The sequence below is a fragment of the Scyliorhinus torazame genome, chromosome 9, assembly GCF_047496885.1.
Source record: "Scyliorhinus torazame isolate Kashiwa2021f chromosome 9, sScyTor2.1, whole genome shotgun sequence".
Taxonomy (NCBI): Eukaryota; Metazoa; Chordata; class Chondrichthyes; order Carcharhiniformes; family Scyliorhinidae; genus Scyliorhinus; species Scyliorhinus torazame.
The window spans coordinates 12,024,893-12,052,138 of NC_092715.1; the positions used below are offsets into that span (position 1 = coordinate 12,024,893).

The window sequence follows — 27,246 nt, forward strand, 5'->3', positions numbered from 1 at the left end:
TGAACCTGGCGGAAGGGCTTCTGTGGGGAGCCGAGGAGGTGAGTACACATAGAACATAGAACATAGAAAATACAGCACAGAACAGGCCCTTCGGCCCACGATGTTGTGCCGAACCTTTGTCCTAGATTAATCATAGATTATCATTGAATTTACAGTGCAGAAGGAGGCCACTCGGCCCTTTGAGTCCGCACCGGCTCTTGGAAAGAGCACCCTACCCAAACTCAACACCTTCACCCAACACCAAGGTCAATTTGGACATTAAGGGCAATTTATCATTGGCCAATTCACCTAACCTGCACATCTTTGGATTGTGGGAGGAAACCGGAGCACCCGGAGGAAACCCACGCAGACACGGGGAGGACGTGCAGACTCCGCACAGTCAGTGACCCAAGCCGGAATCGAACCTGGGACCCTGGAGCTGTGAAGCAATTGTGCTATCCACAATGCTACCGTGCTGCCCTTGAGAACAAATAAATCTACACTATATCATTTAACCGTAATCCATGTACCTATCCAATAGCTGCTTGAAGGTCCCTAATGTTTCCGACTCAACTACTTCCACAGGCAGTGCATTCCATGCCCCCACTACTCTCTGGGTAAAGAACCTACCTCTGATATCCCTCCTATATCTTCCACCTTTCACCTTAAATTTATGTCCCCTTGTAATGGTTTGTTCCACCCGGGGAAAAAGTCTCTGACTGTCTACTCTATCTATTCCCCTGATCATCTTATAAACCTCTATCAAGTCGCCCCTCATCCTTCTCCGTTCTAATGAGAAAAGGCCTAGCACCCTCAACCTTTCCTCGTAAGACCTACTCTCCATTCCAGGCAACATCCTGGTAAATCTTCTTTGCACCTTTTCCAAAGCTTCCACATCCTTCCTAAAATGAGGCGACCAGAACTGTACACAGTACTCCAAATGTGGCCTTACCAAAGTTTTGTACAGCTGCATCATCACCTCACGGCTCTTAAATTCAATCCCTCTGTTAATGAACGCGAGCACACCATAGGCCTTCTTCACAGCTCTATCCACTTGAGTGGCAACTTTCAAAGATGTATGAACATAGACCCCAAGATCTCTCTGCTCCTCCACATTGCCAAGAACTCTACCGTTAACCCTGTATTCCGCATTCATATTTGTCCTTCCAAAATGGACAACCTCACACTTTTCAGGGTTAAACTCCATCTGCCACTTCTCAGCCCAGCTCTGCATCCTATCTATGTCTCTTTGCAGCCGACAACAGCCCTCCTTACTATCCACAACTCCACCAATCTTCGTATCATCTGCAAATTTACTGACCCACCCTTCAACTCCCTCATCCAAGTCATTAATGAAAATCACAAACAGCAGAGGACCCAGAACTGATCCCTGCGGTACGCCACTGGTAACTGGGATCCAGGCTGAATATTTGCCATCCACCACCACTCTCTGACTTCTATCGGTTAGCCAGTTCGTTATCCAACTGGCCAAATTTCCCACTATCCCATGCCTCCTTACTTTCTGCATAAGCCTACCATGGGGAACTTTATCAAATGCCTTACTAAAATCCATGTACACTACATCCACTGCTTTACCTTCATCCACATGCTTGGTCACCTCCTCAAAGAATTCAATAAGATTTGTAAGGCAAGACCTACCCCTCACAAATCCGTGCTGACTATCCCTAATCAAGCAGTGTCTTTCCAGATGCTCAGAAATCCTATCCTTCAGTACCCTTTCCATTACTTTGCCTACCACCGAAGTAAGACTAACTGGCCTGTAATTCCCAGGGTTATCCCTAGTCCCTTTTTTGAACAGGGGCACGACATTCGCCACTCTCCAATCCCCTGGTACCACCCCTGTTGACAGTGAGGACGAAAAGATCATTGCCAACGGCTCTGCAATTTCATCTCTTGCTTCCCATAGAATCCTTGGATATATCCCGTCAGGCCCGGGGGACTTGTCTATCCTCAAGTTTTTCAAAATGCCCAACACATCTTCCTTCCTAACAAGTATTTCCTCGAGCTTACCAATCTGTTTCACACTGTCCTCTCCAACAATATCGCCCCTCTCATTTGTAAATACAGAAGAAAAGTACTCGTTCAAGACCTCTCCTATCTCTTCAGACTCAATACACAATCTCCCGCTACTGTCCTTGATCGGACCTACCCTCGCTCTAGTCATTCTCATATTTCTCACATATGTGTAAAAGGCCTTGGGGTTTTCCTTGATCCTACCCGCCAAAGATTGTTCATGCCCTCTCTTAGCTCTCCTAATCCCTTTCTTCAGTTCCCTCCTGGCTATCTTGTATCCCTCCAATGCCCTGTCTGAACCTTGTTTCCTCAGCCTTACATAAGTCACCTTTTTCCTCTTAACAAGACATTCAACCTCTCTTGTCAACCATGGTTCCCTCACTCGACCATCTCTTCCCTGCCTGACAGGGACATACATATCAAGGACACGTAGCACCTGTTCCTTGAACAAGTTCCACATTTCATTTGTGTCCTTCCCTGCCAGCCTATGTTCCCAACTTATGCACTTCAATTCTTGTCTGACAACATCGTATTTACCCTTCCCCCAATTGTAAACCTTGCCCTGTTGCACGTACCTATCCCTCTCCATTACTAAAGTGAAAGTCACAGAATTGTGGTCACTATCTCCAAAATGCTCCCCCACTAACAAATCTATCACTTGCCCTGGCTCATTACCCAGTACTAAATCCAATATTGCCCCTCCTCTGGTCGGACAATCTACATACTGCGTTAGAAAAGCTTCCTGGACACACTGCACAAACACCACCCCATCCAAACTATTTGATCTAAAGAGTTTCCACTCAATATTTGGGAAGTTAAAGTCGCCCATGACTACTACCCTATGACTTCTGCACCTTTCCAAAATCTGTTTCCCAATCTGTTCCTCCACATCTCTGCTACTATTGGGAGGCCTATAGAAAACTCCTAACAAGGTGACTGCTCCTTTCCTATTTCTGACTTCAACCCATACTACCTCAGTAGGCTGATACTCCTCGAACTGCCTTTCTGCAGCTGTTATACTATCTCTAATTAATAATGCCACCCCCCCACCTCTTTTACCACCCTCCCTAATCTTATTGAAACATCTATAACCAGGGACATCTTTGCTCACAGGCTAAGAGCCCGGGGGTACTGGTCTTGTTTATGTGTGGGGGTAGTGTAGGGGAAGTGTGGGTGTGGGGGGAGTGTGGGTGTGGGGGGAGTTTGGGTGCGGGGGGAGCGGGGGTGTGGGGGGAGTGTGGGGGGAGTTTGGGTGCGGGGGGATTGTGGGTGTGGGAGGAGTGTGGGTGTGGGGGAGTGTGGGTGCAGGGAAGAGTGGGTGTGGGGGGAGTGTGAGTGTGGGGGGAGTTTGGGTGCGGGGGGAATGTGGGTGTGGGGGGAGTCTGGAGGAGAGTGGATGCGTGGGGGAGTGTGGGTGCGGGGGTAGTGTGGGTGCGGGGGGACTGTGGGTGCGGGGGGAGTGTGGGTGCGGGGGGAGTGTGGGTGTGGGGAAGTGTGGATGCGGGGGAGTGTAGATGCGGGGGGAGTGTGGGTACGGGGGAGTGTGGGTGTGGGGGGGAGTGTGTGTGCAGGGGGAGTGTGGGTGCGGGGGGAGTTTGGGTACGGGGAGTGTGGGTGCGGGGGGACTGTGGGTGCGGGGGGAGTGTGGGTGCGGGGGTAGTGTAGGTGTGGGGGAAGTGTGGGTGCGGGGGGAGTGTAGATGCGGGGGAGTGTGGGTATGGGGGAGTGTGGGTGCGGGGGGAGTGTGTGTGCAGGGGGAGTGTGGGTGCGGGGGGAGTTTGGGTACGGGGGAGTGTGGGTGCGGGGGGGAGTGTGGGTGCGGGGGGGACTGTGGGTGCGGGGGGGGAGTGTGGGTGCGGGGGGGAGTGGGTGCGGGGGGGAGTGTGGGTGTGGGGGGAGTGTGGGTGTGGGGGGGAGTGTGGGTGCGGGGGAGTGTGGGTGCGGTGGGAGTGTGGGTATGGGGGGAATGTGGGTGCTGGGGGAGTGTGGGTATTGGGGGAGTATGGGTGCGGGGGGAGTGTGGGTGCGGGAGGAGTGTGGGTGCGGGAGGGTGCGGGGGGAGTGTGGGTACGGGGTGGGTGGGTGCGGGGGGAGTGTGGGTGCGGGGAGGCTGTGGGTGCGGGGGGAGTGGGTGCGGGGGGAGTGGGTGCAGGGGGAGTGTGGATGCGGGGGGAGTGTGGGTGCGGGGGAGTGTGGGGGGAGTGTGGGTGCGGGGGAGTGTGGATGCAGGGCGAGTGTGGGTGTGGTGGGAGTGGGAGTGTGGGGGGGGTGTGGGTGTGGGGGGAGTGTGTGGGGAGTGTGGGTGCAGGGGGAGTGTGGGTGTGGTGGGAGTGTGGTGTGGGGGGAGTGTGGGTGTGGGGGGAGTGTGGGGCGAGTGTGGGTGTGGGGAGAGTGTTTGTGCAGGGGGAGTGTGGTGTGGGGGGAGTGTGGGGGGAGTGTAGGTGTGGGGGGAGTGTGGGTGTGGGGGGAGTGTGGGTGCGGAGAGAGTGTGGGTGCGGGGGAGTGTGGGCATGGGGGAGTGCGGGGGGAGTGTGGGTGCGGGGAAGTATGGGTGCGGGGGGACTGTGGGTGCGGGGGGGAGTGTGGGTGCAGGGGGGAGTGGGTGCGGGGGGAGTGTGGGTGTGGGGTAGTGTGGGTGTGGGGGGGGAGTGTGGGTGCGGGGGAGTGTGGGTGCGGTGGGAGTGCGGGTATGGGGGGAATATGGGTGCTGGGGGAGTGTGGGTATTGGGGGAGTATGGGTGCGGGGCGAGTGTGGGTGCGGGAGGAGTGTGGGTGCGGGGGGTTGCGGGGGGAGTGTGGGTACGGGGTGGGTGGGTGCGGGGGGAGTGTGGGTGCGGGGGGGCTGTGGGTGCGGGGGGAGTGGGTGCAGGGGGAGTGTGGGTGCGGGGGGAGTGTGGGTGCAGGGGGAGTGTGGGGGGAGTGTGGGTGCGGGGGAGTGTGGATGCAGGGCGTGTGTGGGTGTGGTGGGAGTGTGGGGGGAGTGTGGGTGTGGGGGGAGTGTGTGGGGAGTGTGGGTGCAGGGGGAGTGTGGGTGTGGTGGGAGTGTGGTGTGGGGGGAGTGTGGGTGTGGGGGGAGTGTGGTGTGGGGGGAGTGTGGGTGGAGTGTGGGTGTGGGGGGAGTGTTTGTGCAGGGGGAGTGTGGTGTGGGGGGAGTGTGGGTGAAGTGTGGGTGTGGGGGGAGCGTGGGTGTGCGGGTAGTGTGGGTGCGGAGAGAGTGTGGGTGCGTGGGGAGTGTGGGCATGGGGGAGTGCGGGGGGAGTGTGGGTGCGGGGGAAGTATGGGTGCGGGGTGAGTGTGTAGGAGTGTGGGTGCGGGGTGTCGTTGCAAACTCACCACTGTTCTTAGAAGTCCCCCATACCAACAAAATGGTCGATATTCTAAATGGTGATCAGGGATTCTCACTCCCTGACTCCGATACAGGCTTCAGTGGGTGCGATTCAGGTCAAACTATGTTTTCAAGTTATCCCCCGGTATAACCCATACCTTCACCGAAGATTTCATCTACTTACCACTTAGTAGCATCGATCCTGGGTCCCGCATTGCTAAGTAAGTAAAGTAGACTATGGAATAACCACTATTTCAGGTTAAATTAAGTTCTTTTATTATTATATTTTTTATTTTAAAAGCTGCAAACACTTTCTTTACAGAAAGGAAAAAGATCTTGCTTCTGGGTCCTTCTGGTTGGTTGAAGGGACCTTCAGGCCCACCTTGCCAATCAATCTTCTTTTAAAAATCTGGTCTTCTTTAGATGTATTCGCCGATGAGCTCGGTTGCTGTGTCCTATCTTTCCCATGTACCGAGCTGTGAGAGCTGGCTCTGCTGGCTGTCTCTGAGCTGACTCTGCCTACTCTTTAAATTCTAGTCTTCCTTAGATGTATCAGCTATTTTAGCGCGGTTGCTTTGCCCTGTCCCTTTCCCATGGCCGAGCTGACTGTAATCTGACTCCGAGCTGCTTGTTCCTTCTCTGCTTCTCTCTCTCTCCCTCTGAGTTCTGGTTCTGGCTGCTGTTCCCTTTCTTCGGGTTTATATATTTTTCTAACAGTTATCTAGTTTTTATGACTTTATTGTAAAGTAATTCTTATTTAACTTTGATTGTGAAAAGTATCTTTGATCTAAACTTTCTTATCCAACGAAGTATTCATTTTGACATGACTTCATCTCATAGATCTGATTACATTGTTTCCTTTGTGATGTTCAAAATGCTTTGGTTTCAATAGAGGTGTGAATTTTAATTCCTGTCATTTCTATAGTTTTATTTTCCAATTGTGTCCTCAGCTCATAATTTTGACTTTGATTTTGGCTTTGAATTATGTTTCTCGTAAACTGATAGTCTCCAGTTTTCTTTAATTTACCTGGTATTAGCAAAATTTCACTCCTAGAATTGTCACCAAATTCAACTGAACCTCATCCTTTCCTTTCCAGATGCTAACTAAGATAGTTACTTTCAATGAAGGTGTGAGTCATTGTTTTTGGCTTCATTCAAAATCCTGTTTGTCTTGTTTGCTAAGCCTGCTTGACCAAGGATATCTGCATTTTACAATCCTTCTCCTGGCAGCTGCTGTTAACCCTTTGTGGGATCTTTCCTGTATCCTCTCATGTTTCTCTCAGACCAGATATTGCCAGACTTCCATGTTTCAAACACGTCTGATGACACATCTTTCCATATTTTCAATAACAGGGGTGGGTGTGGGTGTGGGGTGAGTGTGGGGGGAGTGTGGGCGCGGTGGGAGTGTGGGTGTGGGGGAGTGTGGGGAGTGTGGGGGGAGTGTGGGTGTGGGGGGAGTGTGGGTGTGGGGGAGTGTGGGGGGAGTGTGTGTGCAGGGGGAGTGTAGGGGGAGTGTGGGTGCGGGGGAGTATGGGTGCGGGGGGGAGTGGGTGCGGGGGGAATGTGGGTGCGGGGGGAGTGTGGGTGTGGTGGGGGTGTGGATGCAGGGGGATTGTGGGTGTGGGGGGAGTGTGGGGTGAGTGTGTGTGCAGAGGGAGTGTAGGGGGAGTGTGGGTGCGGGGAGAGTGTGGGTGCGGGGGGGAGTGGATGCAGGGGGAGTGTGGGTACGGGGGTAGTGGGTGGGTTCAATCCGGCTTGCGTCACTGCCTGTGCGGAGTCTGCACGTTCTCCCCGTGTGTGCGTGGGTTTCCTCCGGGTGCTCCGGTTTCCTCCCACAGTCCAAAGATGTGCAGGTTAAGGTGGATTGGCTCAAGTATCCAGGGATGTAGGGGTTAAGTTACGGGTATAGGGCGGGGTGGAGGGGGAATGGACATGGATAGAGTGTTCTTTCATAGACTTGGCGCAGACTCGATGGGTTGAATAGCTACTTTCTGCACTGTCGAGATTTATAAATCTTCTCTGATTGTCTGGTTACTCCCTCACATTCCGATTCCTGTCCTTTGACTCCTTGAGCTTGGGTAAGGCTCATTGACGGTTATTTAAGTTTCATGGTTTTGCTGAGTTTGAGTGAGGCTTCACAGTGTGAGTCTGGGGCAGGTTTTGCGGCAGAGTTTACTCAACATTCTCAACCTTGGCCCTCACCTGAGGTGTGGTGACGCTCAGATTAAATCACCACCAGCCTATGGTCATCTGACTTCATTTTAATAATCATAGAATCCATAGAATTTACAGAATTCTGCCCCACAAGTCCGCATGGCCCTTGGAAAGAGCACCCTATTTAAGCCCACGCCTCCACCCCATCCCTGTAACCCCGCCCAACCTTTTTGGACACTAAGGGCAATTTATCACGGCCAATCCACCCAACCTGCACATTTTTGGACTTGTAGGAGGAAACCGGAGCACCCGGAGGAAACCCACGCACACACGGGGAGAACGCGCAGACTCCGCACAGACAGTGACCCAAACCGGGAATCGAACCTGGCACTGTGAAGTAACAGTGCTAACCACTGTGCTACCGTGCTGTCCTTAAAAATACCGCAGGCCAAATAACGAAGACCATATCATCGTGGTCTTATTAAAATAACCATGAGCTCATTAATCTACAATTTAAATGTCAGCTACATACTTCGCACAGGGAATCTTCCCAAAATTAGTGAGATTGGAACTTTCTGGAATAAATTCTGCCCACTGCTTTAGGTTGATGAGGCAACTTCTAATTGTATTTGGAACTGTGAGCACGACCACGGGTGTAAACATTGGCAGAACTGAGATTAACCTTGATGTAAAATGTCCACTTCAGCAATGAGCCATGTGTCTTCACTCTGCAGGTACAATGTGTTGGCCGGAGAGTTGGGAGGTGAAGTCCTCAACAACTTATACTATGGTGGCGGCTGCAATACCATACGCAACGGAAGCATCGGTACACTCTATCAAGTGCCCAGCAACCTGCTGAACATCAGCTTTGAGGTACAAAACCCCAGGGATAGTGTCTTCATTAAATCAGGATAGATCCCAACAGAGGGATTGGAATTGGGATTTTCCATTTATTTTGGGATAAACCTTGACCAATGGATTTTCCCGTACCAGCCTCCCCGAACAGGCGCCGGAATGTGGGGACTAGGGGCTTTTCACAGTAACTTCATTTGAAGCCTACTTGTGACAATAAGCGATTTTCATTTCATTTCATTTTCATTTCATTTCATTCTTCCCACCCAGTTGAGTAATCTGGAAGATGATGTCACTGACCAATTCTATCAGGATGCCTCTGACTACGAATCAAAGGTTTCATCATCTTCGCACTTTTACGATGATCAGAGGAGTTCGCTTCACATCCCAATTTTCTATGGACGTGATACATCCAAACAAACGTCAAGATCATCCAGCTTCAAGAAGGTGATCAAAGCATCGTCAAAAAAGGTATTATTCCCATGGGCCAACCAATCACAAACAAGAATCTGTTCCGTATCTAACCCCGTGCTGTACCTGTCCTGGGAGTGTTTGATGGGGACTGTGTAGAGTGAGCTTTACTCTGTATCTAACCCCGTGCTGTACCTGTCCTGGGAGTGTTTGATGGGGACAGTGTAGAGGGAGATTTACTCTGTATCTAACCCCGTGCTGTACCTGTCCTGGGAGTGTTTGATGGGGACAGTGTAGAGGGAGCTTTACTCTGTATCTAACCCCGTGCTGTACCTGTCCTGGGAGTGTTTGATGGGGACAGTGTAGAGGGAGCTTTACTCTGTATCTAACCCCGTGCTGTACCTGTCCTGGGAGTGTTTGATGGGGACAGTGTAGAGGGAGCTTTACTCTGTATCTAACCCCGTGCTGTACCTGTCCTGGGAGTGTTTGATGGGGACAGTGTAGAGGGAGATTTACTCTGTATCTAACCCTGTGCTGTACCTGTCCTGGGAGTGTTTGATGGGGACAGTGTAGAGGGAGCTTTACTCTGTATCTAGCCCCGTGCTGTACCTGTCCTGGGAGTGTTCGATGGGGACAGTGTAGAGCGAGCTTTACTCTGTATCTAACCCTGTGCTGTACCTGTCCTGGGAGTGTTTGATGGGGACAGTGTAGAGCGAGCTTTACTCTGTATCTAACCCTGTGCTGTACCTGTCCTGGGAGTGTTTGATGGGGGCTGTGTAGAGCGAGCTTTACTCTGTATCTAACCCTGTGCTGTACCTGTCCTCGGAGTGTTTGATGGGGACAGTGTACAGAGAGCTTTACTCTATATCTAACCCCGTGCTGTACCTGTCCTGGGAGTGTTTGATGGGGACTGTGTAGAGTGAGCTTTACTCTGTATCTAACCCCGTGCTGTACCTGTCCTGGGAGTGTTTGATGGGGACAGTGTAGAGGGAGATTTACTCTGTATCTAACCCCGTGCTGTACCTGTCCTGGGAGTGTTTGATGGGGACAGTGTACAGAGAGCTTTACTCTATATCTAACCCCGTGCTGTACCTGTCCTGGGAGTGTTTGATGGGGACAGTGCAGAGGGAGCTTTACTCTGTATCTAACCCTGTGCTGTACCTGTCCTGGGAGTGTTTGATGGGGACAGTGTAGAGGGAGCTTTACTCTGTATCTAGCCCCGTGCTGTACCTGTCCTGGGAATGTTCGATGGGGACAGTGTAGAGCGAGCTTTACTCTGTATCTAACCCTGTGCTGTACCTGTCCTGGGAGTGTTTGATGGGGACAGTGTAGAGCGAGCTTTACTCTGTATCTAACCCTGTGCTGTACCTGTCCTGGGAGTGTTTGATGGGGGCTGTGTAGAGCGAGCTTTACTCTGTATCTAACCCTGTGCTGTACCTGTCCTCGGAGTGTTTGATGGGGACAGTGTACAGAGAGCTTTACTCTATATCTAACCCCGTGCTGTACCTGTCCTGGGAGTGTTTGATGTGGACAGTGCAGAGGGAGCTTTACTCTGTATCTAACCCCGTGCTGTACCTGTCCTGGGAGTGTTTGATGGGGACAGTGTACAGAGAGCTTTACTCTATATCTAACCCCGTGCTGTACCTGTCCTGGGAGTGTTTGATGGGGACAGTGCAGAGGGAGCTTTACTCTGTATCTAACCCCGTGCTGTATCTGTCCTGGGAGTGTTTGATGGGGACAGTGTAGAGGGAGCTTTACTCTGTATCTAACCCCGTGCTGTATCTGTCCTGGGAGTGTTTCATGGGGTGATGGAGAGGGAGATTTACTCTGTATCTAACTCCGTGCTGTATCTGTCCTGGGAGTGTTTGATGGGGACAGTGTAGAGGGAGCTTTACTCTGTATCTAATCCCGTGCTGTACCTGTCCTGGGACTGTTTGATGGGGACAGTGTAGAGGGAGCTTTACTCTGTATCTAACCCTGTGCTGTACCTGGTCTGGGAGTGTTTGATGAGGACAGTGTCGAGGGAGCTTTACTCTGTATCTAACCCCGTGCTGTACCTGTCCTGGGAGTGTTTGAGGGGACAGTGTAGAGGGAGCTTTACTCTGTATCTAACCCCGTGCTGTACCTGTCCTGGGAGTGTTTGAGGGGACAGTGTAGAGGGAGCTTTACTCTGTATCTAACCCCGTGCTGTACCTGTCCTGGGAGTGTTTGAGGGTGTAGCGCACAATGACTTACGAGAGAGACGAATAGAGGTGAAGTCGATGAGGCTTTATTAAGCCTGACTTGTTCCCAGCAGTTCAGCAACAGACTGGAGCTGCGGGGAGAAGCCCAGGTTCTTATACTCCACCTTCAGGGCAGAGCTAGGGATCAACAGCCAACCAGGACCTGGGATCTGTCAGCCAATAGCACCACGGCTTCACAGTCCCACATGACCCCTAATGCATACTACCACATTCACCCCTTGTTAAAAATGAACCCGGCGGGGTGGTAGGGTTTACAAGGCTGGTCCTGGGAGGAGAAAATTTTTGGCATGTCTTTTCAATGCTCTACACTTTGCCCTACATTGGGCTATGTACAGGGTTTGTGAACTATTTACAAAATTCGTAAGAGGAAAAAAGAACATTCTCGTTAAAGTCCACAACATTCTTGTGTTACAACGATGCCACGAGTCGAGCGGGCGGTCTGGTCTTCGTTGTTGATCGCCTCAGCCCCGGTGGTGGTGCAGGTGCTTGTTCCCGCGTTGTCGTCTCCGGGAGCTTTTCGGTGTCTGCTTCAGTTTCACTCCTGGTTTGACATGGGGTGCGCCGGTGGCAGGGAGGGGGTGATCGGTGTCGGGAGGGTGTGCGTGTTGCCGGCGGGCGCCAGGTCTCGCAGGGAGACCGTGTCCTGTCGGCCGTCGGGGTACGCCGTAGAGGCGCACTGCGGGTTCGCGTGGAGGAGATGAACCCTCTCGACCAACGGGTCCGCCTTATGTGCCCACATGTGTTTCTGGAGCAAGATGGGTCCTGGGGCCGCCAGCCAGGTCGGCAGCGACGTTCCAGGGGAGGACCTCCTAGGGAAAACAAGGAGACGCTCGTGAGGCGTTTGGTTAGTGGTGGTACACAGCAGCGACCGGATGGAGTGGAGAGCGTCCGGGAGGACGTCCTGCCACCGTGAAACTGGGAGGTCCCTGGACCGTTGGGCCAGTAGGACGGTCTTCCAGACCGTGCCGTTCTCCCTCTCTACTTGCCCGTTGCCCCGGGGGTTGTAGCTGGTCGTCCTGCTCGAGGCTATGCCCTTGCTGAGCAGGAACTGGCGCAGCTCGTCACTCATGAAGGAGGACCCCCTGTCGCTATGGATATATGCGGGGCAACCGAACAGTGTGAATATAGTGCTCAGGGCTTTAATAACTGTGGCCGCTGTCATGTCGGGGCAGGGGATGGCGAAAGGGAAACGGGAGTACTCGTCCACCACGTTCAGGAAGTATGTGTTTCGGTCGGTGGAGGGGAGGGGCCCTTTGAAATCCAGACTGAGGCGTTCAAAGGGGCGAGAAGCCTTGATCAGGTGCGCTCTATCTGGCCTGAAAAAATGCGGTTTGCACTGTTCCTGGGGACAGTACGGACCTTCTCCACAGAGTAGGGGAGGTTGCGGGACTTTATGAAATGGTAGAACCGAGTGACCCCCGGGTGGCAGAGGTCCTCGTGGAGGGTTTGGAGACGGTCTATTTGTGCATTGGCACATGTGCCGCGGGATAGGGCATCGGACGGCTCGTTCAGCTTTCCGGGACGATACAAGATCTCGTAGTTGAAGGTAGAGAGCTCGATCCTCCACCTTAAGATCTTGTCATTTTTAATTTTGCCCCGCTGTGCATTATCGAACATGAAGGCTACCGACCGTTGGTCCGTGAGGAGAGTGAATCTCCTGCTGGCCAGGTAATGCCTCCAATGTCGCACAGCTTTAACTATGGCTTGGGCTTCCTTTTCCACTGAGGAGTGGCGGATTTCTGAGGCGTGGAGGGTTTGGGAGAAGAAGGCCACGGGTCTGCCCGCTTGGTTAAGGGTAGCCGCTAGAGCTACATCGGAGGCGTCGCTCTCGACCTGGAAGGGGAGGGACTCGTCGATGGCGTGCATCGTGGCCTTTGCGATATCCGCTTTGATGCGGCTGAAGGCCTGGCGAGCCTCTGTCGACAGGGGGAAGGTAGTAGTCTGTATTAGTGGGCGGGCCTTGTCTGCATACTGGGGGACCCACTGGGCGTAATATGAAAAAAACCCCAGGCATCGTTTCAGGGCTTTGGAGCAGTGGGGAAGGGGAAATTCCATAAGGGGGCGCATGCGTTCGGGGTCGGGGCCTATTATCCCATTGCGCACTACGTAGCCCAGGATGGCCAACCGGTTTGTGCTAAACACGCACTTGTCCTCGTTGTATGTGAGGTTCAAGGCTTTGGCGGTCTGGAGGAATTTTTGGAGGTTGGCGTCGTGGTCCTGCTGATCGTGGCCGCAGATGGTTACGTTGTCGAGATATGGGAACGTGGCCTGTAACCCGTGTTGATCAACCATTCGGTCCATCTCCTGTTGGAAGGCTGAGACCCCGTTTGTGACGCCAAATGGGACCCTTAGGAAGTGGTATAGTCGCCCATCTGCCTCGAAGGCTGTGTACTTGCGGTCACTTGGGCGGATGGGGAGCTGGTGATAGGCGGACTTGAGGTCCACGGTGGAGAAGACCTTCTATTGGGCAATCCGATTTACCATGTCGGATATGCGGGGGAGAGGGTGCGCATATAGCTGTGTGTACCTGTTGATGGTCTGGCTATAGTCTATGACCATCCTTTGCTTCTCCCCGGTCTTTACTACTACCACCTGTGCTCTCCAGGGACTATTGCTGGCCTGGATTATGCCTTCCTTCAGCAACCGCTGGACTTCGGACCGGATAAATGTCCGGTCCTGGGGCGCTGTACCGTCTGCTCCTAGTGGCGACGGGTTTGCAATCCGGGGTGAGGTTTGCAAACAAGGATGGCGGTTCAACTTTGAGGGTTGCGAGGCCGCAGATAGTGAGTGGGGGTATTGGGCCGCCGAATTGAAACGTTAGGCTCTGCAGGTTGCACTGGAAATCTAATCCCAGTAATGTGGGCGCGCAGAGTTGGGGGAGGACGTAGAGCCTGTAGTTTTTAAACTCCCTCCCTTGCACCGTTAGGGTCACGATGCAGAACCCTTTGATCTCTACGGAGTGGGATCCTGCAGCTAGGGAAATCTTTTGCGTACTGGGACGGATGGTCAAAAAACAGCGTCTTACCGTGTCGGGGTGGATGAAGCTTTCGGTGCTCCCGGAGTCGATCAGGCATGGTGTCTCGTGTCCGTTGATCAGCACCGTTGTTGTCGTCGTCTGGAGCGTCCGGGGACGTGCTTGATCCAGCGTCACCGAAGCCAGTCGTGGTCATAGTGTCTCAGCGTCTTCTTCGGACCCCGTGGAGCCGTCGATGCTGGGGTCCATTGTTGTCATCCAAGATGGCGGCATCCATGAATCGCACGCGGCCGGGGGTGGACAAAATGGCCGCCCCCACGGATCGCACATGGTTGGGGGTGGACAAAATGGCCACCCCCATGCATCGCACATGGCTGGGGGGTCACAAGATGGCGGCGCCCATCCTCCCCTCGTGGTGGCCGGGACCCAAAATGGCGGCGCCCGCGGGTCGCACATGGGGCGCTGGGGGGGTTGGGGAGCGTTTGGGATGCGCTGGGCTCTTTCTTCTCCGGGGACAGCGGCGACCCCCCGGGACCGGCACACAGCCGCGAAATGGCCCTTTTTCCCGCAGCTCTTGCAAGTTGCCGCGCGGGACGGACAGCGCTGCCGGGGGTGTTTCGCCTGCCCGCAGAAATAGCAGCGGGCCCCCCCGGGATGGTCTGGCGTCTTAACCGCGCAAGCCTGTGAGGGAGGGGGGGGGAAGGGGGTTTGTCGCGACGGGGGTCCACGGAACCCAAGGGGCTGCCACGCGGTCGGGGCCGTAGGTGCGGGCGTTTTGCGAGGCCACATCTAGGGAAGCTGCAATGACCCGTGCCTCTGAGAGTCCTAGCGACTCTTTTTCTAAAAGTCTTTGGCGGATTTGGGGAGAGTTCATACCTGCCACAAACGCATCGCGAATTAACATGTCCGTGTGTTCCGCCGCGTTTACCGGCGGGCAGCCGCAGCCCCGTCCCAAAATTAGCAGCGCGGCGTAGAACTCCTCTAACGATTCTCCGGGACTTTGCCGTCTCGTTGCGAGTTGGTAGCGTGCGTAGACCTGGTTCACGGGGCGAATGTAGACGCTCTTTAGTGCTGCGAGCGCCGTCTGGAAATCCTCTGCGTCTTCTATGAGAGGGTAAATTTCCGGGCTTACCCTCGAATGCAGGACCTGCAGTTTCTGGTCTTCTGGATCCGGCCGGGGGCCGTTCGGAGGTAGCCTTCGAAACAAGTCTGCCAGTGTTTAAAAACTGCTGCTGAGTTCACTGCGTGGGGGCTGATCCTCAGGCATTCCGGGGCGATCCTGAGCTCCATAGTCCTTTAAGCACGCTTAATAAATTGTAGCGCACAATGACTTACGAGCGAGACGAATAGAGGTGAAGTCGATGAGGCTTTATTAAGCGTGACTTGTTCCCAGCAGTTCAGCAACAGACTGGAGCTGCGGGGAGAAGCCCAGGTTTTTATACTCCGCCTTCAGGGCGGAGCTAGGGATCAACAGCCAACCAGGACCCGGGATCTGTTAGCCAATAGCATCACGGCTTCACAGTCCCACATGACCCCTAATGCATACTACCACAGAGGGGACAATGTAGAGGGAGGTTTACTCTGTATCTAACCCTGTGCTGTACCCGGCCTGGGAGTGTTTGATGGGGACAGTGCACAGGGAGCTTTACTCTGTATCTAACCCCGTGCTGTATCTATCCTGGGAGTGTTTGATGGGGACAGTGTAGAGGGAGCTTTACTCTGTGTCTAACCCCATGCTGTACCTGTCCTGGGAGTGTTTGATGGGGACAGTGCACAGGGAGCTTTACTCTGTATCTAACCCCGAGCTGTACCTGTCCTGGGAGTGTTTGATGGGGACAGTGCACAGGGAGCTTTACTCTGTATCTAACCCCGTGCTGTACCCGCCCTGGGAGTGTTTGATAGGGACAGCGCAGAGGGAGCTTTACTCTGTATCTAACCCCGTGCTGTATCTATCCTGGGAGTGTTTGATAGGGACAGCGCAGAGGGAGCTTTACTCTGTATCTAACCCCGTGCTGTACCTGTCCTGGGAGTGTTTGATGAGGTGATGGAGAGGGAGCTTTACTCTATATCTAACCCCGTGCTGTACCTGCCCTGGGAGTGTTTGATGGGTGTGGTGTTGGGTGCTCTGGTGCACAGATGAGCCAACACAGTTGTATGTGGTACAACTCTATTTTATTATAACTCTTATAATACAGTTCGTTCTGGATACTCTGCACGTGCTGTCTCCCTGAGTGTGTTTGGCAATAGATGTGTCCTGGTTCTCCTCTCCAGCTAATACTGACCACCAGGGGTCGTGTCTGTGCTTTTATATCTTTCTGTCATTGGTTGTGGTGTTGTGTGTTCTGATTTGTCTGTTGGTGTGTCTATCATGATGTGTGTGTTTGAATATCATGACATCCCCCCTTTTTACAAAGACAAGTGCCTACGTGGTTATAAATATAATTGTGTCGTGAGTGCATCTAAGAGTGTGCGTTTGTGTTGTGTACAGCGTGTGTTTATGACGTAACTATTTACATGGGGCGATGTCGGGTGCGTCACACTAACAAGGTTGTACCAAAACAAAACTTGGATGCGAGAGAAAAAAAAAAACTTGAACATTGGTCCGGTCAGACGATATCTGGAACAATAAACAACAACAGGTTATAATACAGAAGTGTTTGACTTTTTGAACGTATTAACAGCGTTATAAGTCCAGTCTAATGGGTGACCGCCTCAAGAATGGGCTGGTCCTCAAGCCGGTTCAGCTGTGGAGATTTGGGGTCACACTGGTTCACCTTGGACTGTTGGAGGTGATGCTGTTGCCGAAGTCTCTACTTTACCATTTGTTGTACTTCATGCAGTGCTTGGTTTTTTTCATTCTTGCAAATATAACATTCAACATCTTTGTTAGTGGTGCCCTGGCTGTGGTTTGGTTCTGGTGGCGATGGAAGGGGCATGATCCGTGGCATCTCCACGAAGTCATCCTTGGGAACCAGTGGAGGATCCGGCGTGTGCGTACGGTGCAGTTGCGAGCGTGGAAGGCGGCACAAAGCCCGCTGATTGCGCCTACGCACCAATCCATCCGCCCTGCATGCCAGGAACAAGGTGAAGTCTGTTTTCTTTTTATGTTTGTGGTGGACGGCATCTTGTAGCCGATGGGTCGTTGCCATCGAAGTAGCACCATCACTAATATCATGCAAGGCGATGACTGTGCCAGATGTGGAAGTTGGCCAAGACCGTGTACGCTGGTTCCGGCCTTCTGCTGTGCCGGAAGGGCGACTCCGCAGAGAAACGTCGAAGCATGTCGCCTTGGAGAGAGAATTGTTGCTCGCATCAACGTCTGGCGATGGCGCGAATTGGTGTGTCCATCTTGGACCGCCGGTGCTGGTTGCCACTGCCGACCCAGTGGGACTGCCACGCGATCCATTCCCTGTCGCCGTGGCATCTGCCGTCACCCTGAGCGTGCCATCACCGAGGCCGCGACACCGCCCGTCCGGAGCAAGGTCTGGCGTGCGCAAATCAGAGTCGGCGCTTGGCTGCTCCCCATCTGGAGTCCGGTCTGCCTTCCGCCGATGCCCCCTGTCCGGAGTCCCAACAGGTTCACTGGAGGCAGCCGAGATTCCCTGAAGCTGCACTTCTGGAGTCGGAACATGCAGGAATGCACCAACCAGTGGAGAGGCTCGAGCCATCGAGGGTGGAAGCGGTGCGCCGCCACCGCAGTCGTCAGTGGTCCCACCGTGATCGTTGAGTGCCTCGGTACGCACTAGGCGAGGTCTGTCACCTTGCACCTTTTGCATGGGAAGTGGGATGCTGTCGTCACTCGTCTCACATCCCGTGGATAGATCGTCATTAGCAGCTTGCTGTTCACTAGGGTTGGGTAAATTGTCAGAGTTTTCATCTGGTGGTGCACACCATGTCGGTGGACTGTCATTGTCTTGCCATTGTCCTTCATTTGGGCTTTTCTTCTTTGGAACTTTAAATCTTCCCCCAGACATTGCAGAACCTTGTTTATTACCCCCAAATTCTCCCATATGTATGGTCTCGAATATAGGATCCACTGTTGCTATCAACATTGTACCATTTTCCAAAGAACATTCCGTTTCACTTTTCTTCTCAGGTACCTCATATGTAACTTTGTTTAATGTACATGCCTTCATGGTCTCTGGGTCTGATTTTGCTGGGACTGGCATGGTCACGGTCTCTCTTTTACTGTTCTCAATTGCCCACATTATACTCCCCATACATAACTGCTTAATCACTGGGGTTAGTGTGGTACAATGGACAATCGGGTCGACCTTATCTGCATCTTCACCATTAGTGGAAAGCACACTTGGTTCACTTGAAACTGCTGTGGGTTTTAAATTCGTTATCTGGCTACTCGATGTCGGTGTCCTCAGGATTCTTGCTCCAATGTTCTGCTCAATAATCAGTGGAGTGTGTATAGGTTCAATGCAATTAATGTTCCCCTCCAGGTTTGAAGAGTCATTACTGACTAACTGCTGATCTCCGAAGTTGGGATTTTGCGGCATTGTGTTGAAGGGAGACATTTGTCCCTGCTGTAGATATGATTCAGGTTGTGTTATTTCCATTACCTGAGGATCAATGTCTTGTCCATTTTTTCGATCCGTACTAAAACACTGGCAATTCTCAGTCTGCTCCTTGCAAGTTAAACATTCAATTAATTTCGTTAGCAAATCCTCAGCATCCTTCTGTGGCTGTGCAGCATTATTAATCTCTGTTCGGCTACAATGATCCTGAAGGTCAGCGCATAAACCTTTTTTCTTCGGGCTTGGACGAGGCGATTCCTTTGGCTTGTCTTCAGTTGGGCTTGAACAGTCTTCAGCGCTGTGCCCTTTATTGTAGCATGAGAGACCGTCATGGTCATGCTGCTGTGTAGTGGAGCATGGTAGGCTGTTATAGCCTTCTTGCTGTTCACGGGAGCATGGCAGACTTGCATCGTCTGCCGCTGGTTGGTCAGGAGAGGTTGCTAGACCCTCATGGTCTTGTTCCTGCAAGGACTGCGCTCTGGAGTCTTGCGTTCCTTCCATCGTGGAGTCCGTCCACGAGCTCTCTGTGGAGGCTTGTGACACTGGAGTCACTTCTTGTTCGTGCAAGGACTGCGCTCTGGAGTCTTGCGTTGCTTCTATCGTGGAGGCTGTCCACGAGCTCTCTGTGGAGGCTTGTGACACTGGAGTCACTTCTTGTTCGTGCAAGGACTGCACTCTGGAGTCTTGCATGTCTTCTTTCATAGAGTCGGGAACGTTGAGCGGGACGTGGACCACGCTCTGTGTGGCAGCAGGGCACTCTCCGTGTGCTTGCACCGCTCCCTGTCTGTTAATGTCAGGCTGCAGCATCATCCGGTACTGATAAGTTGGAACGTCATATCTGCTGGATTGAAGATCCTCAAATCCGAAAAATGAATCCGCATCTGCGTCGGATTCAATGTGGGGGCCGCCAATGTGCAACACGAAAGGTTCGTCCGAGTCATAGTCATATAGGACCACGGAGCTATCATTGGGCTCGCGAGGTCCGGAAACACTGTAAAAATCGTCATCGAAGTATTCAAGGTCGGAATCATCGGCTTGTGCGTAGGTAACTGCTTGTCGGAGGGTTCTTCGGAGGTTAAATTCATCTCCTGGGTCAATTTGCAGCACTGTGCTGTCATTCCAGGTGAAGGAAGGTTGTTTTACAGCTTTAACAGATTTTTGTTTTTTTGATTTGGGACGTTTCCCTTTTAAATTGGATTTGGGACATTTCCCTTTTAAATTGGTGCAGTCTGGGGCCTCTGACATCCTGACGCTCGGTATGTAGCACGTAGGAAGCGACTGCGCATGCTCAGATCGCTGTTCCTTTACCGATGGCCGTTTTCTTGACTGCGCATGCGCACCATCTCGCGCATGCGCAAACGAAACTTCCGGTTCTGCGCACTTCTCGCGCAACTGTGCTAGCGTGATACCTTTAGCAAGATGGCCGTCGACCTCGACCCAGCCTTTTCTCAGGCCCGGGATTTCGGGCTCCGGGATCCCAGCCACGAGGTGAGTACTGCAGCTTTCCTTACCTTTAAGTCCCCATTGGATTGCGTATTCTTCACAGTACTTGGCGAATTTGCCCAGGACTGCCTGGTAATCGTGCCTTTGCTGCCTCCTGAAGAACCTGAACCTTCTGAACATTGCTCTTGCCCTTGCACCGGCGACGGTGAGGAGAAATTCAATTTTTTCCTTATCATCCAGGTCCTTGAGTTCAGCTGCCGCCAGGAACAACTCGAACATTTGCCGGAATCGCCGCCAGTTTTCGTGGAGGTCGCCGTCGCACTGGAGCGCCTGCGGAACCGGGAGCTCGTACATCATGCCTGGGCACTGCTGGTTGTCTGTGTACACGGAGGTATGCCGGCAGGTATCGATCCACTCCTGTACCATGTGGTGTTGGGTGCTCTGGTGCACAGATGAGCCAACACAGTTGTATGTGGTACAACTCTATTTTATTATAACTCTTATAATACAGTTCGTTCTGGATACTCTGCACGTGCTGTCTCCCTGAGTGTGTTTGGCAATAGATGTGTCCTGGTTCTCCTCTGCAGCTAATACTGACCACCGGGGGTCGTGTCTGTGCTTTTATATCTTTCTGTCATTGGTTGTGGTGTTGTGTGTTCTGATTTGTCTGTTGGTGTGTCTATCATGATGTGTGTGTTTGAATATCATGACAATGGGGACAGTGCACAGGGAGCTTTACTCTGTATCTAACCCCGTGCTGTACCTGTCCTGGGAGTGTTTGATGGGGACAGTGCACAGGGAGCTTTACTCTGTATCTAACCCCGTGCTGTACCTGTCCTGGGACTGTTTGATGGGGACAGTGTAGAGGGAGCTTTACTCAATGTAAGTAAATGAATGGCAGTGACGACCTTGTCTGATTGGTGAGTTGAGGGGCTAATACATCTTCCTTTGTCCACTTCAGGATTCAGCCTTTGTCCGAGTGCACAAAACATTTGCAGTGTCAGAGTTCAGGATGAAGGACACCAATCTCCATGTCTCTGAGACCTTCCTGGAAGCTCTCAGCAATCTTCCTCTGGAGTATAATTATGCCATGTACAGCCGTATTTTCCAGGATTTCGGAACCCACTACTTCACTTCTGGGAAGACGGGCGGTGTTTACGATGTCCTCTATCAGTATGACAGGAAGGCGATCGAAAATTCAGGTACATAACCTCGGGGTTCAGCAGGCAGGGAGGAAGGGTGGGGGGAATGAAGATGGGGCTGCGGGTCGTACACAGGTTAGGGGGAGTAGAGACAGAGTGGAAAAGAGGTTGCTTTTATTCTTTCAAGGGGTGTGGGTGTCGCTGGTTAGGCCCAGCATTTATTGCCCATCCCTAGTTGCCCTTCAGAAGGTGGGGGTGAGCTGCCTTCTTGAACCGCGGCAGTCCCTGAGGTGTAGGTACACCCACTGTGCTGTTAGGGAGGGAGTTCCAGGATGTTGCCCTAGTGACAGTGAAGGAACGGCGATATATTTCCCAGTCAGGGTGGTGAGTGACTTGGAGGGGAACCTCCAGGTGGTGGGGCTCCCAGATATCTGCTGCTCTTGTCCTTCTAGATGGGCGTGGTCATGGGTTTGGAAGGTGCTGCCTAAGGAGCCTTGGTGAGTTAAAGAATAAAGAACTAAGAACAATACAGCACAGGAACAGGCCCTTCGGCCCTCCAAGTCTATACTGGTCATGATACTAACCTTGGACAAAACCCTCAACACTTCCTTGTGCCGTCTCCCTCTATCCCCATCCTATCCATGTGTTTGTCTCGATGCCTTTTGAACGCCGTTAATGTATCTGCTTCCACAACCGCCCCTGGCAACGCGTTCCAGGCACTCACCACCCTCTGTATTTAGAAACCTGCCTCGCACATCTCCTCTAAACTTTGCCCCACGGACCTTAAACCAGTGCCCCCTGGTGACTGACCCCTCCACCCTGGGAAAGAGTGCCTGCCCATCCACTCTATCCATGCCCCTCATAATCTTGTAGACCTCCGTCAGGTCACCCCTCAACCTCCGTCTCGCTAATGAAAACAGTCCGAGTCTATTCAGCCTCTCCACATATCTAACACCCTCCAGACCGGGCAACATCCTGGTAAACCTCCTCTGCACCCTCTCCAAAGCCTCCACCTCCTTCTGGTAGTGTGGCGACCAGAATTGTGCCCAATACTCCAAGTGCGGCCTTACCAAGGTTCTATACAACTGCAGCATGACTTGCCAGTTTTTATCCTCGATCTCCCGTCCAATGAAGGCAAACATTCCGTACGCTTTCCTGACTGCCTTGTCCACTTGTGTTGCCACTTTCAAAGCTCGGCGGACCTGCACGCCCAGATCTCTCTGACTTTCGAAGACTTTTGCCATTTACGGTAGTACATCTTGTAGATGGTACACAGGGGCTGCCTCTGTTCATCGGCAGTGAAGGGTTTGAATGTTTGTGAAAGGAGGGGGAATCAAGCGGGGCTGCTTTGACCTGGATGTTGTCCCTTGCATTATCCTCCATTTCCTTTCCCCTCTGATGCACAATCAATAACTCTCGAGACAAAGGGGAGTCATATCTAATCGGCTTTAATCAGCTAGAACTGTACCCAGCAGCGATGATACAGAAAGTGAAGGCTGCTGGGACAGCATCGGTTCTTATACCCCGCCTCTCAGGGCGGGGCTATGTACATTAGCCAATGGTAGACCCCTACGTCTAGCCAATGGTCATTCACCTCTCAGGTACTGCAATACCTGGTATTATCACACCCTCTACCTGTCTCTTTTCCTCACACAATCACACCCACCTTTGCGTTTCCAACCATCCTCCCCAAATGGCTCCTTCCTCTCCCTGTACCCCCTTCGCCATCCCCACAGTCCCCCACCCCTCTCACTGACTCCGTCCCCCTAGCTCGCTCACATTCACAACCTGCCCAGATATATTGGAGCACAGCAGGTGAGCCCTCACTGTTCAGAATCAACTACATTTTATGCTGACTTCATTTCTCCACAGGCCTAACAGAATCAGAACTGTTGGATTGTGTGCGACATGAGACAGTTACACGTGTGCTATTTTTTAAGTTCAAGGAAAGCAGCGACAAATGTACAACAAACAGCATGACACTCCAGACCAAAGGTAAGGAGAAAAATGTCAGAGGCGGTTCGTACAGCTCTTTCATCTGTGGCAGAAGGTCCAGAGGGAGATCTGCACTGTCAGAGGGGCAGTACTGAGGGAGTGCTGCACTGTCAGAGGGGCAGTACTGAGGGAGTGCAGCACTGTCAGAGGGTCAGTACTGAGGGAGTGCAGCACTGTCAGAGGGTCAGTACTGAGGGAGTGCTGCACTGTCAGAGGGTCAGTACTGAGGGAGTGCCGCACTGTCAGAGGGTCAGTACTGAGGGAGTGCTGCACTGTCAGAGGGTCAGTACTGAGGGAGTGCTGCACTGTCAGAGGGTCAGTACTGAGGGAGTGCTGCACTGTCAGAGGGTCAGTGCTGAGGGAGTGCTGCACTGTCAAAGGGTCAGTATTGAGGGAGTGCTGCACTGTCAGAGGGTCAGTTCTGAGGGAGTGTTGCACTGTCAGAGGGTCAGTGCTGAGGGAGTGCTGCACTGTCAGAGGGTCAGTTCTGAGGGAGTGTTGCACTGTCAGAGGGTCAGTACTGAGGGAGTGCTGCACTGTCAGAGGGTTAGTACTGAGGGAGTGCTGCACTGTCAGAGGGTCAGTACTGAGGGAGTGCTGCACTGTCAGAGGGTCAGTACTGAGGGAGTGCTGCACTGTCAAAGGGTCAGTATTGAGGGAGTGCTGCACTGTCAGAGGGTCAGTTCTGAGGGAGTGTTGCACTGTCAGAGGGTCAGTGCTGAGGGAGTGCTGCACTGTCAGAGGGTCAGTTCTGAGGGAGTGTTGCACTGTCAGAGGGTCAGTACTGAGGGAGTGCTGCACTGTCAGAGGGTTAGTACTGAGGGAGTGCTGCACTGTCAGAGGGTCAGTACTGAGGGAGTGCTGCACTGTCAGAGGGTCAGGACTGAGGGAGTGCTGCACTGTCAGAGGGTCAGTACTGAGGGAGTGCTGCACTGTCAGAGGGTCAGTACTGAGGTAGTGCTGCACTGTCAGAGGGTCAGTACTGAGAGAGTGCTGCACTGTCAGAGGGTCAGTACTGAGGGAGTGCCGCACTGTCAGAGGGTCAGTACTGAGGGAGTGCCGCACTGTCAGAGGGTCAGTACTGAGGGAGTGCTGTACTGTCAGAGGGTCAGTACTGAGGGAGTGCTGCACTGTCAGAGAGTCAGTACTGAGGGAGTGCCGCACTGTCAGAGGGTCAGTACTGAGGGAGTGCCGCACTGTCAGAGGGTCAGTACTGAGGGAGTGCTGCACTGTCAGAAGCTCAGTACTGAGGGAGTGCCGCACTGTCAGAGGGTCAGTACTGAGGGAGTGCTGCACTGTCAGAGGGTCAGTACTGAGGGAGTGCTGCACTGTCAGAGGGTCAGTGCTGAGGGAGTGCTGCACTGTCAGAGGGTCAGTACTGAGGGAGTGCTGCACTGTCAGAGGGTCAGTGCTGAGGGAGTGCTGCACTGTCAGAGGGTCAGTACTGAGGGAGTGCCGCACTGTCAGAGGGGTCAGTACTGAGGGAATGTTGCACTGTCAGAGGGTCAGTACTGAGGGAGTGCTGCACTGTCAGAGGGTCAGTAGTGAGGGAGTGCCGCATTGTCAGAGGGTCAGTATTGAGGGAGTGCTGCACTGCCAGAGGGTCAGTACTGAGGGAGTGCCGCACTGTCAGAGGGTCAGTACTGAGGGAGTGCTGCACTGTCAGAGGGTCAGTACTGAGGGAGTGCTGCACTGTCAGAGGGTCAGGACTGAGGGAGTGCAGCACTGTCAGAGGGTCAGTACTGAGGGAGTGCTGCACTGTCAGAGGGTCAGTGCTGAGGGAGTGCTGCACTGTCAGAGGGTCAGTACTGAGGGAGTGCTGCACTGTCAGAGGGTCAGTGCTGAGGGAGTGCTGCACTGTCAGAGGGTCAGTGCTGAGGGAGTGCCGCACTGTCAGAGGGTCAGTACTGAGGGAGTGCTGCACTGTCAGAGGGTCAGTAGTGAGGGAGTGCTGCACTGTCAGAGGGGTCAGTACTGAGGGAGTGTTGCACTGTCAGAGGGTCAGTACTGAGGGAGTGCTGCACTGTCAGAGGGTCAGTAGTGAGGGAGTGCCGCATTGTCAGAGGGTCAGTATTGAGGGAGTGCTGCACTGTCAGAGGGTCAGTACTGAGGGAGTGCCGCACTGTCAGAGGGTCAGTACTGAGGGAGTGCTGCACTGTCAGAGGGTCAGTACTGAGGGAGTGCTGCACTGTCAGAGGGTCAGTACTGAGGGAGTGCTGCACTGTCAGAGGGTCAGTGCTGAGGGAGTGCTGCACTGTTAGAGGGTCAGTACTGAGGGAGTGCTGCACTGTCAGAGGGTCAGTGCTGAGGGAGTGCTGCACTGTCAGAGGGTCAGTGCTGAGGGAGTGCCGCACTGTCAGAGGGTCAGTACTGAGGGAGTGCTGCACTGTCAGAAGGTCAGTAGTGAGGGAGTGCTGCACTGTCAGAGGGGTCAGTAGTGAGGGAGTGCTGCACTGTCAGAGGGTCAGTAGTGAGGGAGTGCCGCACTGTCAGAGGGTCAGTAGTGAGGGAGTGCCGCATTGTCAGAGGGTCAGTATTGAGGGAGTGCTGCACTGTCAGAGGGTCAGTACTGAGGGAGTGCCGCACTGTCAGAGGGTCAGTACTGAGGGAGTGCTGCACTGTCAGAGGGTCAGTACTGAGGGAGTGCTGCACTGTCAGAGGGTCAGTACTGAGGGAGTGCTGCACTGTCAGAGGGTCAGTACTGAGGGAGTGCTGCACTGTCAGAGGGTCAGTACTGAGGGAGTGCTGCACTGTCAGAGGGTCAGTGCTGAGGGAGTGCTGCACTGTCAGAGGGTCAGTACTGAGGGAGTGCTGCACTGTCAGAGGGTCAGTGCTGAGGGAGTGCTGCACTGTCAGAGGGTCAGTACTGAGGGAGTGCTGCACTGTCAGAGGGTCAGTACTGAGGGAGTGCTGCACTGTCAGAGGGTCAGTACTGAGGGAATGCTGCACTGTCAGAGGGTCAGTACTGAGGGAGTGCTGCACTGTCAGAGGGTCAGTGCTGAGGGAGTGCTGCACTGTCAGAGGGTCAGTACTGAGGGAGTGCTGCACTGTCAGAGGGTCAGTGCTGAGGGAGTGCTGCACTGTCAGAGGGTCAGTGCTGAGGGAGTGCCGCACTGTCAGAGGGTCAGTACTGAGGGAGTGCTGCACTGTCAGAGGGTCAGTAGTGAGGGAGTGCCGCACTGTCAGAGGGGTCAGTACTGAGGGAGTGTTGCACTGTCAGAGGGTCAGTACTGAGGGAGTGCTGCACTGTCAGAGGGTCAGTAGTGAGGGAGTGCCGCATTGTCAGAGGGTCAGTATTGAGGGAGTGCTGCACTGTCAGAGGGTCATAGATAGAATTTACAGTGCAGAAGGAGGCCATTCAGCCCATCGAGTCTGCACCGGCTCTTGGAAAGAGCACCCTATCCGAGGTCCACACCTCTACCCTATCCCCATAACCCAGTAACCCCACCCAACACTACTGGCAATTTTGGACACTAAGGGCAATTTATCATGGCCAATCCACCTAACCTGCACATCTTTGGACTGTGGGAGGAAACCGGAGCACCCGGAGGAATCCCACGCACACACGGGGAGGATGTGCAGACTCCGCACAGACATTGACCCAAGCCGGAATCGAACCTGGGACCCTGGAGCTGTGAAGCAATTGTGCTCTCCACAAGGCTACCGTGCTGCCCCCAGTCAGTACTGAGGGAGTGCCGCACTGTCAGAGGGTCAGTACTGAGGGAGTGCTGCACTGTCAGAGGGTAAGTACTGAGGGAGTGCTGCACTGTCAGAGGGTCAGTACTGAGGGAGTGCTGCACTGTCAGAGGGTCAGTGCTGAGGGAGTGCTGCACTGTCAGAGGGTCAGTACTGAGGGAGTGCTGCACTGTCAGAGGGTCAGTGCTGAGGGAGTGCTGCACTGTCAGAGGGTCAGTGCTGAGGGAGTGCCGCACTGTCAGAGGGTAAGTACTGAGGGAGTGCTGCACTGTCAGAAGGTCAGTAGTGAGGGAGTGCTGCACTGTCAGAGGGGTCAGTACTGAGGGAATGTTGCACTGTCAGAGGGTCAGTACTGAGGGAGTGCTGCACTGTCAGAGGGTCAGTAGTGAGGGAGTGCCGCATTGTCAGAGGGTCAGTATTGAGGGAGTGCTGCACTGTCAGAGGGTCAGTACTGAGGGAGTGCCGCACTGTC

The 27,246-nt window shown here is 53.3% G+C and overlaps 1 protein-coding gene across 2 annotated transcripts in view; it reads left to right on the forward strand.

Moving 5' to 3' along the window:
• LOC140429064 (complement component C6-like) overlaps positions 1 to 27,246 on the forward strand; it is a 281,293-nt gene that overhangs the window by 64,129 nt on the left and 189,918 nt on the right. For both annotated transcript variants that reach the window (XM_072515604.1, XM_072515605.1), the window contains exons 6-9: positions 8,227 to 8,365; positions 8,615 to 8,815; positions 20,903 to 21,143; positions 22,956 to 23,078. In XM_072515604.1, coding sequence (XP_072371705.1) covers positions 8,227 to 8,365; positions 8,615 to 8,815; positions 20,903 to 21,143; positions 22,956 to 23,078 — 704 coding nt within the window. The remainder of the gene's footprint in view (positions 1 to 8,226; positions 8,366 to 8,614; positions 8,816 to 20,902; positions 21,144 to 22,955; positions 23,079 to 27,246) is intronic.